The following is an 18,183-nucleotide window of genomic DNA, read 5'->3' as shown; positions in this document are numbered from 1 at the left end:
CTCTAGCTTTATCCTCGCCACTACTTGACCTGCAGCAATATTCCTATCCACCAAACACTTGATATAACGATATTATTTGTAAAAGGGCTTCATTAAGTCCCGTATCTTTTAGAGAACTAATTCCTATAATTATGAAACTGACCCCATCATCTCCACCCCGTATGAACTACGAGATCACCTCAAGAACACCTTCGGCATCCAGGGGTCACGAACCGACCATAAAATCTTATTCAATAAACAGAACGTATTAGTTGTTCATTCTCAGGTTGACAGTCTTTTCTTTTCTCTAGAGAAAAAAAATAAGTTTTGTATTTGCAATGACCAGCAGCTAATAAGGTTGCTCTGAAAATTAAGATAGTGGGGCCACAAAAGACATCTTAATTCTTAAAGATAAGATGGGAATAAGTCAATGAAAGGATGCTATTATAAGAATAAAACTAGTACTACTAGTATACTCTGCCGTCCAAAAAAATTGCACGTGTCATCATGGCAAATGACACATTTATTAAATTGAACTTACAATTTTTGTGGTCATAAACTCCCGCGAAGANCTCATATACAAATAAATCAACTCTTGGTCAAACCTTCCAAATTCAAAGCTTTCAACTGAGACTGTTCTTTCAAATTCATTCCAAATTTTCCTGAAAACCAAATCCAATGATTTACATCAGTCATAATACATAACACGGGGCAAGTCATGCCCGAGAACTGGCGATCAAGGTCCAAAAGCTCAAAACGACCGGTCGGGTCGTTACATTAGCTTATACTATATTGAATATAGCTTTTATATATATATATATATATACTTACACTATACTACGCACTAAGTATCAGTGCATTAGCTTATACTATATCGAATATAGCTTATATATATAACTAGATGAGGAAAGGCCCGTATACGGGCCCAACATTGCAATTTTATTAAAATTATTATTTGTTGGTGATTAGTTAATTAACTTTTGAGGTTTTAACATGCTATATTTTTTAAAATTACTTTTGAATATGAAAATATTTAGTTTGAAATCGCCTTCACATATTATGGATATGAAAATTATTTAATTTTTATTTTTAAATTGCTTTAAGATAGTATGGGTAAATATGAAAATCTTTTAAATATCGATACATTTTTTGGCTGTATTATTTAAAAATTAATTTTGCTTTCTCTATGGAAACTTCTATATGAATAAAACAAAATTAATTATTTTCCAAAATGAGAAAAAGATTGGAAATGGGCATTTGCACTGCACAAACACTCTAATCAACACATGCATAGTGCATTTAAAGGATAGTTGTGGCCAGAAGAATGTGGGGTCCACGTGTATTTTACATTTAAGAAATGCAAACATGAAGTTTTTATGAAATGACTTATATACCCTTGGTCAACCACCTTTCCTTTTCTATATAATAGAAAAATTACCCATTGAGACAATGTCCTCATAAGGCTAGTTTTAATGGAAAAAAGAACTTGATGTTTAACGATTTGCTTCTTGGATTTTCCTTTCTGAATTGTCTGAAGTTGTCTTGTCTAAAGTGGCAAATAAGCAAAACGTCACATAAGCAGCCAAAAAGAAACAAAAAAAAAGGAAAATCTTACATGATTCTTCCCACTGGAAGGTTCTTTTGTTTACTTCTTGACAAATGTAATTTTCAAGTCCTATGTACAAAAATACATCTCGAGATCAAGTGTAATCTGATACAAATAAACGTCATTTGATTAATGAGCAATAAAACTTGTTATTCAAATGCAATTAATACAATCTTTACTTGAATAGTCTGATAAATAAAGAAGTTTTTTCCCTATCTTTTTTCTTTGTATATTACAAACAACAAAGTTAAAATTTAAAAAATATACACTCGCGGCCGTATATTAGCCATGCCTCAATGTTTAAAGTGAAAAGAGTAGGAATATACTCGTGGAGTGACTCTATTAGAATTACTGATACCCCCAAATTTTATTAAAAAGATAAATATTCCGCAACACGTTAGGGGTCGTTAGGTATGGGGTATAAGAAGGTATAAGGGTGGTATAGAAATTTAATACCACCTTAATACTCTGTTTGGTTAGTAAACCATGTATAAATTATCCTGGTGTTAATTTTAACACTGGGATAACTTATACCTTATAAAAGGTGGGGTAATTAACACCGGTATAACTTATACCTTCTTCTTAGAAATGATGCAATTGTCATTCTTAATACAACATACCAAACAATGAATAAACAACAATTCCAGCATAACTAATCCCAGCATAACTTATCCCAATATAACTTATACCGGAATATTCCAACCAAACGACCCCTTAATAGTTTGCACCTACTACCCCCTTCCCCACCACATGCCACATCGTTGTCAACTTGAAAAAAGTCTAAAATTTTAGAGCTCCCGTTTGACCATAGATTAAAGTTTTCTTTTTTAAAAAAAAAAAATAAAAAATAAAAAAAGTTGAAAGCAATGTTTATTCATGGATTATGATTAGTTTTCTCAAAAAATTTGATAAAAAACTCAAGTACCAGTTTTTGGGTGAAAATTTTTCTTTCACTCATAAAACTTTATTTTTTCTCAAATAAAATACATGTCCAAATATAATTTTAGTTTCTAAATATTATTTTTCAATATAATTTCAAAAATTTTTTTTTTAAGTTTCAACCAAATTTATATCCAAACGCTATTTTGTAGTTGGTTTAACATGAAGTAGGAACCAGATAATGTGTTGGGATAGCTAGAAAACAATAAATAGCACTCCTAGTAGGAGTATAATAGTTGCGAAATAGTGAAAGGGACTGATTCAGAAATGAAACAAGTTAAGGGGCAAAACTCAAATTAAGTACTTTTGACTGAGATTAAAGAGAGCACATAAAGATCCGCAAATAGCAGGGGAGAATACGCAACGTCTATTTCCATGCTTCTTTGGATTCTGAATTATGACTGATTCACTTGCTTTTTCAGGTTAGGGTTCGTTCTGATCATCTATTTCATTCTGTAGACAATCCATCTGTTGTTCATGCATTTCAATTCAATGCTGATGAATAAATCTGAATTTAAAACTTTTTTTTTTTTGCAGCTTTCTTTTTCTTTTTAAATCACGGTCTTTACTTGACTTCTGAATTAGTAACATTGATGCCTTAAGTTTGAAATCGAACGGCTCAGTTATAATATATTGAAAATACATGTGTTGATCACCAAATGGAAGTGGCCTTAATTTTGAAATCGAACTGCTCAGTTATAATATATTGAAAATACCTGTGTTGATCAACTAATGGATATCTGACAAATGTAATTTTCAGCCCTACTGGGGATGTGCTTATCTTTAGCATTCTGTCACAAATGGTGACATTGTGTACTACTTTACATTCTTGAGTAAGGCATCTCACCGAAGTAGTAGTGGGAGAAGCTTATCAAGAGAGAACTTTTTTTTTCGATTTTGTTAATGATGGAGTAGTCCTTCTTTTTTTTTTTTTTTTTTTTTTGATTAGAAAATGTTGGGCTAGCTTATTAGCATATATTGTTCCTACCTTTTATTTTCAGAAGAGAAAAAGAAAGAAGAGCTAAATATGTTAGACTTTTGGGAAGTCGATGGTGCATTAATTTTTGTCCATATAGACTAGATTAGAGACTTTCTTTTTCTAGAGAATAGGGAAATACGTTAGTCTGTTGATTTTATATAGACTAGATTAAAGACTTTCTTCTACCAGTGAAGTGTGAAACATGCTTGACTATTCAACCAGCTGATAGATCGTTCTCCTTGTGGACTAGATTCTAGTGGTGAGGTTTGAAACTTGTCAGACGTTCAAACAGCTGATGTTCATAAAGCTTTGGCCATTAGCCTAATTTAGTGACTTTCTTCTACTGGTGAAGTATGAAAAATTGCTTCCAACTTGTCGGTTGATGACACGACAGAGAATGATGATAACCGGGGTCTTGTTGATATATGTATTTTTCTATGGAATTATTTGAGCCTTGCTTCTTGCTGTAACGGAAATTAAGAGGAGAGAATTAGGGGCCTTGATGCTTTGAATATAACTGACTCCATATTTATTGGTTCAACACAGGAAATATGTTGATTGATGGATTTGATGAAGGAGAAGGAGAATTTCGCAAGCATGGGGAGGTACTCTGCTTGCTTTCCCTACTATAGTGTGCGCTCTGAGGAGCTTTTCTTTGTTTGTTGTTGCTTCTTTCTCTTTTCTCCAATTAACTGTGATGGCATGAGAAAATTGATGGGCCACATATACTTTAGGTGCAACAAGACTCAATTGTGGCACCTTCATTAGGTCCCTCATGCAAATCACTTAACAGTAAAGGCCTGTATCCTTTATTTGCTCTTATTCATGATTAATAACAAGAACCATGCAAGCAAAATGTATTATGTTATTACTGGATAACTAGTTCGAAAGAGTTATACTGGATGAGAAGAAACTATTTAGTATGATTTGGTTAGAAAAGAAAAGATCTTATGAGCTTTGTCGATTTCAGTTTTATGTATCTAGACAATCAATTTTGATGAGTAATGTACTCTGTGTGAACTATTTGATTACAAATTTCTGTTTATGTTTATTATCTATCACTTTTGTGGGATTACACTGGGTTTGTTGTTGTTGTTGTTGTTGTTGTTGTTATCTATCACTTTTATCACCCAGGTCTATGGGGTTTCTGGCTGCTGTGGTCAGGACTCTACATTGATCATAGGCTTGTGATATATATTACACCTTAAATGCCTTTTCCTTAATTTTATTTTTTGAATAATTGATTAAAAATTCATTCTTAGTTCTGTTACTCAAGTTCCTTTAAGAAAGTGTACCTGCACACCGGTTTAAGCCTTTTGGTTTTGAGTTATTTGGCTTATTTATTTGATTTTATATAATGCAAAGGGTTTGTCCATGTTTTATCTTATAATTATTGCCTATAAAAAATCCTTTTAATTTTGGCCCTTTAATTCAGAAAATGACTGCCTCATCTAGTGCATTTCTTTTGCCTATGAGAAGCTACTTATAGTATTCAATATGAAAATAAAATGTGATTTTGAAGTCTTTCTGTTTAGCACCTATCTAGATCGGTCAAAAGAAGGTTTGCTCAAACGTATGCTTGCATAGTTATGTGCAATTTATGGAACACGGATACTTTTGATCTTTGTTGTCCATTTCCTTTAGATTATTCCCCCCCCCCCCCCCCCCCCTTTATTGGTTATCTCTTGTTTATGTTGTACAAGAAAGCTTGTCCACTTATTCCAAATCACGTAGGCTGATGGGCAAGTCTAGATGGAGTTCATTAGCTTAGATAATCCTTTTAACCAATGTACTGTTGATGACTTTTTCCTTTTCCCCCTTTTTCTCCAGGTCAAGGTTGACCCAGTGAAACTTCCGTCTTTGACTTGGCAGCGCAAGTTAAACTGTGATGATATTTCCCTTTCAGAATTCAGTCTTAAGCTGAAAGAAATGGTTTCTCTGGTATGTGGATAAACTTTGACGTGGTTTCACTGCTCGAGCAAAGTCTTTAGCGGTAACGTATTGAGAAGTATTTTAGAAATAAAGGAGCTCCATACTTTTGTGTGAATGCAGTGAAGAAGCATGTTTTCCAGTCTTTAGATCAAATTGGGAGCCAGCTAAAAGCCATTTTAGCTTTGTGGGAATTTTCTGATCTAATCCTAGATTTGTGTCTAAGTCAATCCTACTCATGTCTTTATGCGACTGATTATATACCTGTCTACAGAAGTATCTGAAGCAAACTGTAATTTAAGTGCATGCATGAACTTATAGCTAGTTAGACATGTTATCAAATAACAACATAGGTACATGAAAATGCTCGTACCACGGGTGTAAATTGGTAATGTGATATCTGTGAAAATTTTATCTCTTTTCAGCTTGAACTCATTGTTTGTTTTCTTGTGGTGCTTTTTGTTTCATGTAGGCTCCTCTAGGTTTCCGTCTGTGGAGATTTCTACAAGAAGAAAAAGCCAAGGGAAAGGTGATTTCTTTTGTTGCAAGTTTAAGTATCATCTTTCTAATTAAAGATGCATGCGTCACCTATATTTTCGTCTCGCAGGATGGTCTGTTTATCAATCCTTTCATAAAAAGGATCTACTCATCATGCCAAGGAGTTCCTATTGGTGGTATGGGGTATGTCACAAGATATTGAGCATTTTTTTGTCAAGAGAAATTGCTGTAGTATTACAATCTTCTGCTAATGGACTTTACCGCGATTTAACTTGGAATATTGTTCAAAATACAAATTTGCTGCACCTACTGTTGCTATCTTAAATATTAACATTTTCGTCATGCTTGCGTGATGATCCATTCTCTCCGTACAAAATTATATTACATTTTCATGTTACCGGTACACTGTATTCTGCTCCCATTACAATGTTAATGAGTTCATATCATTTGAGATCAGCAAGAATTTCTTTTTCCTATTCACTGTAAAAGGGGTTAGTTACCCTACATTTCTGCACACTGATTAAGAAGATATGTGATATTGCTCATCTGTTCCAGCTAGTTCAAAATGAATTATTTGATATGTGTTGTATAAAAGGAAAAAAAATACAGTGCAGGAAGCATAGGAAGAAGCTTCAAAGGTGAATTTTTGCGCTGGCAAATATTTCCTAGGATATGTGAAGATACACCAGTTCTGGCAAACCAATTTTCTGTAAGTTCTATGAAGTATGACTATATAATGCTTTGCATTTCACAAGTACATACTGTTTCCTTCAATACTGCAGATGATCTACTTTAACAAGAAAAGTTTGATGGGGAAGTTCAAATACGATATTGCTAGTTGCTACATTACAAGAATAAAGCATTCCAATCATTTTTGTACACTAAACAAGATATTTCTTAAGAAAGGCTTACATGAAATGCTGTTCACAAAAGGTTGAATTTTTTGTAATTGTATCCTTCCATTTTCGTTTCTTTCAAATATATAACAAGAAAAGATCTGATGGAGGAGTTCAAATGAGCAGGTCACATTCAACTTTAATTAATGCAACATTGCTACATCACAAGAATAAAGCATATCATCACTTTTGTAACAAGATATTTCTTGATCCCTTAGATGTGATGCTGGTCACAAAAGGTTCTGGCATTTCTTGTAATTATATTCTACCATTTCCTTTTCTTTCAAATACATAATAGCTGAGATAGGTAATGTGCATGATGTCATGCTATGTGCATTGTTTCTAGAGGTAATTTTTTGGCATTTGAACAGTTTTGGCTAGGATATGTACATAAACCTTTAGTGCTTCTAACCTTGATTATATACGATGACCTTTATTTGATCTTATATTCCTATCTTTGTTAATTCTGTTTCAACACCCCAGCAGCTTTTGGGAAATTTTACATTGTTACTGGTTCAGAATTTGTTTTGTCATATAGACTTCACATTGTACGTCATCTTTTTGAAGGGTAAAGAGCCATTGTTTCGTCGCTTAAAGCAATGAAGCAATGTGAAGTGAGGCGCTTCATAGGTGAAGCCAAGTGATTAGAGAAGTTTGCAATTGCACTTCAAACAATGGTGCACAAAGTGATTGCAATGAGAATCAATCACTTCTTTGAATCTCAACTTTGTGCAGTTGGATTAATATCTGCAGTTTTGTATATTGGATACTGAAGTTTGTTTTATTTAATTAAAATTTAATTTTTGTTGTACTAAGTTCATAGATGTTTGATATTTTCAAAGTTTCTTGTAATTTGTGTGTTTTACTCAAAGAAGTGCGTGCTTCATTTTTCGCTTTTCGCTTCAAGGCCCATGGACCTTATCGGTTTTGGCGCTTTCCGCTTCTAAAAATACTTGGATATACCTTTAGCTAGGTCCACTTTACTAGGATCCAATGTACATAGACACAAAAGTAATAAACTTTGAAAGATCATGCAAAAAAATTAATTAACCAGCGAGTTAAACAGTTCTATATATGAGTACAATTCCCTTTTATGGTAAAGAAGGTATATGAAATCTGAAAATTAGAGCTTCACTTTGTGATGGGAAGAGAAAGAGAAATTTCTCAAGCATGGAGTTGTTTATGCTTGTTAATTGCCTCCTTTATTAAACTAAAACTGTTATATTAGTCACTGCGAATAAAACATCATTGCTCTGAAAGTCCTTAAAACTGAAAAGCACGTAATACTTTATTTGCTGTTATTTTTCAGCATGTGGCCTCATTTGAATATGGATAACTTTTGCAGATATTTGTTAGACGTCCAAATGTTGAAAATTATTCTACTGTGTTATGTCCAAGAACTCCAAAGTAAGGAGCTGTTCTTTTCTTTGCTCTTAGATGGTTTTAGCTCTTGCTATTATCTTGGCTTCTCACAATATTATTTTTATTTTTTTGGTGATAATGTTGTGTTATTTGGAAATGTCGAAGGACTAGTCGAAGGAAAAAAAGTTGTATCTATTTTGAGTATATCTTTACGGAGGAGATTCAGTAGTAAGGTCCATTAATAGTTTGTGAGTAAACAGTGATTCTACAGCTTCTGGAATAGGATCCTGGGACTGGAATCTGGGTGGCCAAAATTGTACATATCATGCTCTGTTTCCAAGAGCGTGGACTGTATACGAAGGTAATTTCATGCTTGACCAGCATATTCACTAGTTTTATGTGCTTCTTAAGGGTTGTCTTATATTTTTTATATTTATCAAGGGGAACCTGATCCGGAACTCAGGGTAGTATGCCGTCAAATCTCTCCTTTTATCCCCCACAACTACAAAGAGAGCAGCTTACCTACAGCAGTCTTTACTTTCACGGTTGGGAAATATCAAATCCCCTTTTATCCCTCCATTTTTCTGGTGGGGTGTATTTTGTAGCATTAACTTTGCAATTTGAATTTGATTTGTTTCAGGTTCATAACTTGGGAAAGACATCTGCAGATGTCACTTTGCTTTTCACCTGGGCAGTAAGTTCTCTTGCGTGACTTTGATTTACTCAGTATTTAGATTGTGAATGCTAATGCTTCTGTTTCCTTCTTTGGTAATTGTTGTATTTACTCGTTCTTAAGAATGGGAAGATAGTTGTAAAACATTTTTTTTCATCTTTCTTTTTTGTGTTCCCAGAATTCTGCTGGTGGAGATTCTGGAATTTCTGGCCATCATTTCAATTCAAAGTTTAGGTCAGATCACTTTTAGCAAGGTTATGACTTGGTCTTTAAGTCCCAATACTTTATTGTACTTTTCTTTTTTGTCATCAGTAGACATTGCCTGCTTTTCTAAAGCTGAAACTTTACAGAGTTTACTATTTTCTGAACGTAATACATTGCCAATCAGTTTTGCCATGTCCTAAAGTAGATGTGCGCCTTCTTTTCTGAGATCTCCCCTAATTTTTCCTAAAACTGAAACCTTTGGCCCGCAATTCATGCATAAATAGTTAGACGGACTTACTTTTACATCTCTCAGTATGGCTTCATCCTTCATTTTGTCCGTGAAAAGTCAAAAAGTAGCTTGCGGTCCTGACATGTTCCCTATTTAACAAAAGCTAAGACATTTTGAAGTCTGCCCTGAAAGATCCTGCCAAATCCTTACAGGTAATTCGATGTGGGACAGTGTATAAGGGACACACTTCACTCGTCGATCTTGCTCTAGCTTCACGGGCACTTCACTTACAACTTTAAGCTTTATTCTTGAAATATGTGCCAATTAACCTAACACAAAATAACAGGAAATGGAGAACTAACTATGTTCTTGTAAATATTGACTTGCTATTCTAGAGAAACACTTCCCATCCACAAAAGAAAATGTTTAATCTTTTCTTTAAAAAATCTTCTTTTGGTTTTTGATGATAATTTGTTCTTTGATGATGAATTTTAGAATGGAAGATGGAGTCCAAGGCGTACTCTTGCACCACATGTAAGTTTCATCTTCTTGTTACAGGAAAAATGAAAGGAAAAAAAATGAGAAACTTGGTTAGGAAATTTTTCACAGTTGAACAAAAGATTACGGGGTTCTTGAAAATTGGATTACCATCTGTGAATGCAGGACTTCCAAAGAACGGCCTTCTGTAACGTTTGCAATTGCAGCAGAGGCAAATGATACAGTTCACGTCTCTGAGTGCCCTTTCTTTGTGATATCTGGAGACTCCCAGGGAATTACAGCAAAAGACATGTGGAATGAAGTAAAAAAGGTGGTTGCAATTGCTTAAAATTAAACTATCTTGTTCATTATTTTCAGATTCTTTTTTCATGGAGTTCCATATCTGGACCTTTTCACTGCCAGCCATATTACACGTACACTGCCACTAAATCAATGATGATTTTAATCATTTATGCTTATTTTCTATTTTTAGCTAATTTTCTTTGTGATTTAAGATGCTGTGTGTCTTGAAATATCTTCTGATCATTTCTTTCATTCTAAAAAAGATAGATAGATAGACGGGCGGGCAGGCAGACCGGACCGGACCGGAGAGAGAGAGAGAGAGAGAGAGAGAGAGAGAGATGAACGAGCGAGAGAGAGAGAGAGAGAGAGAGAGAGAGAGAGAGAGAGAGAGAGAGAATCCTCAAAATCATACTTTCTATTCCCTCCTTAGCAAAGAATTTTGAAAAGAGGACAAGAATCCCTGTGTTGCCAACCCACAGACACCTCCAAAGGGCCTCCCTGATTACCATATTTCAATTTATTCAGCTATTTGACCAGTACCAGAAATAGGAAGAAGGGAAGTGTCTAATTAGTAGAAGGCCTAAAAACCCTATTTAATTGCAGATTAAAATCTATTCATGATGCTTCCAAAAGTGGCTTAACAATTCCATTATCTGCATAATACTCTCTTTGAAATTGTGTATACTTGTCTCTGTGTGGCTATATTTGATACTTTGTCTCCTTCGAGCTATCTACCAGGAGGACCTACGCAAATTTAAACATGCTTCTGGTGTTAGAAGTTTCCGCTATTGATGGACGACTAATTGCTTACTCTGTGCACCTAAAGCAGTTTTCACATCATTATTACAAGGGTTCTGAAGAATTTATGAGGACAATAAGAATATTAGTTTATAGAATATAGAGCCAGCAAACAATCAGTTCGTTATGGTCTTTTTTCTGAATTTCTTTTTTGGTGTTGAATTTATATTATTTCTCATGTCCACCTTGAAGGGGAAGTGTACATGGTTTCTGTGGCATACGCATGATTTTTTGTAAGTGGTGTCACCATTTTAAAGGTGAACAAATAAACAAATTATTGTAATAACATCATATTCAAAACAAAACAACACCAAAAAAAAACCAATAACAAAACTTACAAAGTAAGCAGCAGCATCCACTGTTTTGGTGATTTGATAACGCCTAATAGGTCAGCGGTTCAAACCCCTCTGGTCCATTTTGGTAAATTTTTAAGATGAGGCGCTAAAGTATGAAAACTAAAAATGAGGCTATAGTGGTTCGAGCCTGCAGCCCCGCATAGGAAACTTAAGCGTCTGACTGAGTGAGCTACATAGCTTTTTGTTACAAGTGGTGTTACCTTATTCTATTTAACCTGTTTTTTTGGTTTTACATTTTAATTATATATACATAAAAAATCGACGAAGCAGTCACATGACACCACTTGGGCTAATGTAGATCTGCCCCCGCATGGCTTAAACTCATTCTATATTGAAATATTTAATAAAAGAATTGTTTCATTTGCTTATCCTGTTCTTTTCCTTGTCTTTATTTTAGTATCATTCTTTTTTAGGTTCTCTAAATTTTGGTATACTGCTTGTATACTAGAGAATTTCCTGTCATTAACAAAATTAGAACTTATCAAAGGAAAAGAAATCATCAATCTTGACAGAATTTGACCTGTTCCTTTTCTGATAGAATGGATCCTTTGACCACCTCCAATCTGAGGAAATGTCAATGCCTTCTGATCCGGGATCACTTGTTGGAGCGGCAGTTGCAGCTTCACTAACTATTCCAGCAGATGATGTAAAAAGTGTGACATTTTCATTGGCATGGGCCTGCCCTGAAGTTAATTTTGCAAGTGGTAGAACTTATCACAGGCAAGTAGTTATAACTTATAACTTTCTACAAGTTTGTACACATGATATAGCATGTTTCTTGTGCTTTTCCTGATTAATGTTGCTGTAGGCGCTACACAAAGTTTTATGGTACTACGGGGCATGCTGCTGCAAAAATTGCACATGATGCTATCCAAGGTAAAGTTTCATTAAAGCTACCATATTCTCAACTTGTGCTCCTAATCATTTAAAGATGGACTTTCGGATATACTGGGTTCCATTTAATATTGTCTTCATCTACTGAGACAATCATCTAAGATCCTCAGGATGTACAATATCCAAAAATACTTCTTTTATGTATTATTTTATTGATGGAACTCAGAGCACACCCAGTGGGAATCACAAATAGAAGAATGGCAGAAACCTATAATTGAAGACAAGAGGCTTCCTGAATGGTGAGCTTTAATTTTCTTATGTGCACCATGCATTACCAGATTTTGAGAAATTCTCGTGTTTTTTTGCAGGTATCCAATAACTCTCTTCAATGAGCTCTATTATTTAAATGCTGGGGGGACAATTTGGACAGGTATACTTTGGTTTCATGTGCTGTAGTGGTGCTTTAATAAACTAACTGTAGCATTCATGTTCTTTTTTATTTTATTTTAATTTTTAGATGGATTACCACCAGTTCAAAAGTTATCAACAATTGGGAAAAGATTTTCCATAGATAGATCTAGTTTGGATGTAAAAGTAAGTGCTGATCCAACCCAGTCAGATGATACTGCTGTTCTCATTCTTGAAAGGATGGGCTCGGTGCTTGATGAACTTCAAACTCCTGTCTCAGTAAATGCTGCTGTCGGGACAAATCTTCTTCAGAAGGGAGAGGAAAATGTTGGCCAGTTCCTCTATCTTGAAGGGATTGAATATTATATGTGTAACACATATGATGTTCATTTTTATGCATCTTTTGCCTTGACTATGCTATTCCCAGAACTTGAACTTAGCATACAACGAGACTTTGCAGCTGCTGTGATGATGCATGATCCAAGTAAGAGATTGCTCTTGGATGATGGAATGTCTGCGACAAGGAAAGTTCTGGGCGCTGTTCCTCATGATATTGGAATGGATGATCCATGGTTTGAAGTAAATTACTATTGCCTGTATAACACAGATAGGTGGAAAGATTTGAATCCAAAATTTGTTCTTCAAGTTTACAGGGATTTTGTTGCGACAGGTGATAAAAAGTTTGTCGAAGCTGTTTGGCCATCTGTGTATATGGCAATGGCTTTCATGGATCAATTTGATAAGGATGGGGATGGGATGATAGAAAATGAAGGATTTCCTGATCAGACATATGATGTATGGTCTGTCTCTGGTGTGAGTGCATACAGTGGTGGTCTATGGGTGGCAGCTTTGCAGGCTGCATCAGCCTTAGCTCGAGAAGTAGGTGACAAGGGTTCTGAAGACTACTTTTGGTTTAAGTTTCAGAAAGCAAAGGAAGTTTATCAAAAATTGTGGAATGGTTCTTACTTTAACTACGATAATAGTGGCAGTGCCGTAAGCTCATCCATTCAAGCTGATCAGTTGGCTGGACAATGGTATGTGTTGGAGTCCTATATATCAAGACCAAAGGATAAATATTGAAACAGAATGTTACCCTTCTTTTTCTTCAACGTTTTAAACATTTGTTTTTATGTCATTCCATTTATTGGATCATTATTTTTCTGCGCCATTCTTTTCATTTTGTGGTACATGCCCCTGCATTCTCCTATGTGCATTCCACACTGAACATGTCTCTGTTATACCAATGTAGGTGATGTATTTGATTATGTTATGGTGCCTCTTCTTTCATGATCACCATTTGTTTTATCTGTAGGTACGCTCGAGCATGTGGTCTTCTACCAATTGTGGATGAAGAAAAAGCTAAAACTACATTTGAGACTGTGTTCAATTTCAATGTCATGAAGGTCAAGGATGGGAAACGAGGAGCAGTGAATGGGATGCGGCCCAATGGAGAGCCTGACTCATCTAGTTTGCAATCAAGGGAGATATGGTCTGGAGTTACATATGCTGTTGCGGCAGCCATGATTCATGAAGACATGGCTGAGATGGGATTTAAAACTGCAGCTGGAGTCTACGAAACCGTTTGGTCTGAAGATGGCTTTGGGTAAGTGAAGATCCTGTTCTTTTCTTCATTTGTTTAAGACAACTTCAACTTTAAACATCTATGTTTTGTACGCTTTTGGTCGTTGGACTTCAAGAATTAGAGCTAAAACTTTGGCTAGTGGTATGAAGTATTTCAGGCTGTTAGATAATACAATTGTCCCTAAAGGGGATTATAATCTATTGGGCTGCTCCACCCATTGCTTTAAGGTTTTGAGTCGGATGTTCGGATTGCTTTAACATGATATCAGAGCCAAACTTTGGTAAGCCCACTTTCAGAGTCATCTTCTCTATACATTAGTAAAAAAAATTTTTGCTATGGGCTTCTCTCTCTCAGTTCAACCGATCGAGACACTAACTTTTCTCCAGACCCATTCCTTAGCCCATTGAGCCTTCTCTCTCTTTCTCTCTCTCTCCCTCCTTCAAGTCTAGTCTTCAGACTTACTCCCCCCAAAAAAGCAATAGAAGTCTTCAAGTCTCTAGACTTAATTCTATTCAGCCTCTCTCTCCACTTCAACTCCACTCTTCAGTCTTCTCCAAAAAAAAGAAAAGAATGAAAAAAAGTTTTTAAAGTCCATGTGTCAATCCTAGAATTGTGTTACACGTGGAGGAAGGTGTTGTTGGATAATAAAACTGTACATTGGTTGTGTAAGGATTTTGAAAGAGATTATGATATCCTGGGCTACCCCACCCATTGTCTTAATGCTTTAGGTTGGGTGCTCAAATTCTTACACGGAGGCCAAGTTGAATGTACTTTGTTACGAGCCAAATTATGAAATCAGTAGTTAGGGAATTGACAGTTATAACTGCATTTCAAGTTTTGAAATTAATAGGATTTTTTTTTTTAATCATCGGGTTATTAAAATATGAACTTTTTCTTCTTTTTTCCTCGAAATTCTCCGTCTCCAATTGATTGATGTTATAGATCTCCCAGTAGTTTTTGTTCAGTAGCAATTCTTCTCCCACACTTCTTAGAAGACTCGAACTTTCTAATTTTCTGAGGCATTACTGTTATGATGAAAACAAGAAAGGACAGAAACTTCTTAAGAAACAGGGAAGGGAATTACTCCTAAACAGAAGTGTCAATAATTGCACAGAGCTTTCCAGAGAGAGGAAGACTTCCAATAACAAAATCAGCAAATGACTTTGGAAAGAAAGGCTGGATTTGCAAGTTCAGGGTGCCACGCTGTTTTTAGCATAGTGAATATTTACACGGCTCAAATAGTGTATACATTGGGTCGGTTTGATCTATTTTCAGTTTGTGTTTGGGTTATTCGTCTTTTCGGGTTTTATAGACAAAGCAATGGAACGAATAAAAGTTGTACTGAAGCTGCTCTCCTAGAAAAAAAGGTTTTCCACTATCTATTGATAAATGATAATGGTAGATACAAGCAAAATAATGCAGAGTTGAAATGGGGTAATATGAGATTTTGATAGCATAAAGAAGAAGAAAGAGAAAGTTACCAAGAATTAATAAAAGGAAAAAGGTCACTAGGAATTAATTGAAAGAAAAAGATCATCAGGAACTACAGAAAAAGAAAGAAAACAGAGGAGAAGTCGTCTTCTGCTTGTCCTGAAGGCAGCAAACGGAATAAATGATAAACAGTGCAGATGACTGGGATCGAAAACAGAGGAGAAGTCGTCTCCTGTTTGTCCTAAAGGCAGCAAACAGAGGAAAAGAAAAAGATCATCAGGAACTGCAGAAAAAGAAAGACAACAGAGGAGAAGTCGTCTCCTGTTTGTCCTAAAGGCAGCAAACGGAATAAATGATAAACAGTGCACATGACTGGGATCGAACTCCCATCTTTGGGAGCCAAAGTTGAGACTTTGCCGATGCACCCCCTCCATCCTTAATAGATCCGCCCTTGTTTGAAATACAATAGGGTTAAACAACTTCTAATGCAGTTATAACTGCCAATTCCCTATTTCTGATTTCACAATTTGGATGGAAACAAATACTTCATTGTTGAAGTGATCCTTGCCCTCAAGGATGAAATGTGGAAAGGAAATTTGGATCCTCCAGAAATTATAAGAGTTTGAATATGCTGCAACAAAGTTTTCAATTGATCCCTTATCCAGTAAAGGATCGCCATATATTAGCATGGAACTGTTATTGCTCTGTTCTTTTACATTGCTAGCAGAAGAAACTGGCCTTGTAGAAATTGGGAAAATTGGAATCTAAAGGATGACAGTGTTTGCTTCCTCGTCTAAATCCACATGTCTCATTATCCTTTTCTTTTACGAAGAAAATTCCTGGGGAGCACTATTGTAGAACAGTTATAACTGTCAATTCCCTAACTATTGATTCCACGATAGGCTCGTAACACGCATTTTCTTTTACTTTGCTTATTTTGATATTTGTCCTCAGTACCAGCAGTCACATGCCTACTCCCAGGCCAAACTTGTTTGTTCTAGCTGCCTCAAGATTAATTCTTGGAAAAAGAGGGAGCAAGCCTTTATAAAGTAGAATATTAAATAAGGAAGTTCCATGAATAGATAGAGTCAACGGTACAACAAACAACGCTGCCTTCACGCCAATTAGCTTCTGAGGTTGAGCAGTCTCAGTTTTACTACAGGATTTGCGAATGAATGTTGGGCTGGGCTATCTCGAATGGCGTGAGCAGCACGCAAGGAGACACACACGGTTTTGGGGGGATCTGCTCGCCCTAATTACACCCCAATTGACCCCAAAAAGTGTCCCTAGGTTGTTTGGTTAGTGGATCTCTTTGTAACGTCATATAGTCCCTTCTGCTACTTAATAAATGATATTTCAGTACAAATGAGGTATTATCAAAATTAGAGATTCTCATGCAGTTGGTGCAGACTTTGAAGACCAGAGTTCAAATCCCATCAGAAACAAATAAAAAATACTGGGTGATTCTTCCCATGTGTCTAAACCTTGATGGACAGAGTTATTCGGCATTTGTCACACAATTTCTAACCAAAGTGTCTCCTGTCAACACTAGATCTAATGTGAGTGTGTCAATCACGAATAATCTTCTTCCTGACTAATTTGGGGTTGTGGCATAGTAATTGTTGTAGTTGTAGTTGTTTTATCCTGATTTTAGTTAATAACTCATTTAAGTGATCAATCCTGCGCTCTGATGGGCAAGTTGAAAAACCTTATAGAGTTTGATCTTTGACATTAAATTGAACTACTCTTCAATAATCTTAGTGTTTCTACTAAATAAATGGATGAAGCCTAAAGCTTTAGCACTTACATGTTCAGATTGTGGGACATGGTTTCGTTCTTTTGTTTTTCTTTTTCTGTTTCAGTGTTTGTGAGACTTGTCCTTATTCCTTGCTTACTATACTGTTCTTCTCGTTCCCAGCTATGCTTTTCAGACCCCGGAAGGTTGGAACACAGAAGGCCGATACAGAGCTCTTGGTTACATGCGTCCTTTGGCAATCTGGGCAATGCAATGGGCATTAAACCCACCTAAGATTCCCAAGCAAGAGGTGAAACCAGAATTGGAGGCAGATTCATTGTCTAGACAACATGCTGGTTTTCAGACGGTAGCTCGTTTTCTAAAGCTGCCCAAAGAGAAAGATGCTAGAAGTGTTTTTCAGGTCCTTTTCGATTACACCTGTAAAAGAATGACAAAATAAAGGAGGCTCTCTGAAAGAGCCTGCAATTCCCAGATACCAGAACAATAATTATTTTTGATCAATTCATAGTACATAATCTTATTATTCATCTGAGTAATGGGCGGAAAAGGTATAGTTACAAAATGATGTATCTGGTTGGACAAGTCAGAATTCATGTTGAAAGCCAGTTGCTAACTTGTGCTTTGATGGTAAGTGTTTCATAGATTTTAACAGACTATGTGCCCTTTCCGATTTTGTGATGCACAGGAGTGCAACTGTCCAAAACCCTGAAATTTCAGTTACCTCAATGTGCATATATCTTAAAGGTTTTAGAGCTCAGAGTGCCTTGATAGTTGGTCTTTAGCGATAGAAGTAACAATGAGAAAGCCATTGCTGGCATGAAAGCACAAGAATCCATTGGGCTTTCATGTCCGCGCTATTGAATTTCCTGCCCCGACATTTTGTTGGCACTGTTTGCATAAAATCCTGCATGTGTTACTGGACCCGAGGAGATTTATCTCTCTTT

The 18,183-nt window shown here is 35.7% G+C and overlaps 1 protein-coding gene across 2 annotated transcripts; it reads left to right on the top strand.

Annotated features, from left to right (window-relative positions):
• Positions 2,778-17,890, top strand: LOC109223389 (non-lysosomal glucosylceramidase-like). Of its 2 annotated transcripts, XM_019387685.1 has the most exons (20): positions 2,778-2,946; positions 4,050-4,108; positions 5,334-5,444; positions 5,905-5,961; positions 6,040-6,113; positions 6,540-6,639; positions 8,172-8,233; positions 8,449-8,549; positions 8,630-8,733; positions 8,829-8,882; positions 9,040-9,095; positions 9,790-9,828; positions 9,958-10,102; positions 11,767-11,948; positions 12,037-12,104; positions 12,289-12,361; positions 12,431-12,492; positions 12,580-13,504; positions 13,783-14,073; positions 17,402-17,890. In XM_019387685.1, exons 1-20 carry the CDS (start codon positions 2,922-2,924, stop codon positions 17,676-17,678), a joined length of 2,865 nt encoding a protein of 954 aa, XP_019243230.1. In that variant the 5' UTR covers positions 2,778-2,921; the 3' UTR covers positions 17,679-17,890. The 2 variants fall into 2 exon arrangements, with proteins under 2 accessions (XP_019243230.1, XP_019243236.1); XM_019387691.1 differs by lacking the exons at positions 2,778-2,946; positions 4,050-4,108; positions 5,334-5,444; ... (5 more) ...; positions 8,630-8,733; positions 8,829-8,882 and having other exon boundaries at positions 9,040-9,115.

The sequence above is a fragment of the Nicotiana attenuata genome, chromosome 1, assembly GCF_001879085.1.
Source record: "Nicotiana attenuata strain UT chromosome 1, NIATTr2, whole genome shotgun sequence".
Taxonomy (NCBI): Eukaryota; Viridiplantae; Streptophyta; class Magnoliopsida; order Solanales; family Solanaceae; genus Nicotiana; species Nicotiana attenuata.
Note: the sequence above shows the minus strand (reverse complement) of the source record. Positions and strands in the feature narration are given on the sequence as shown.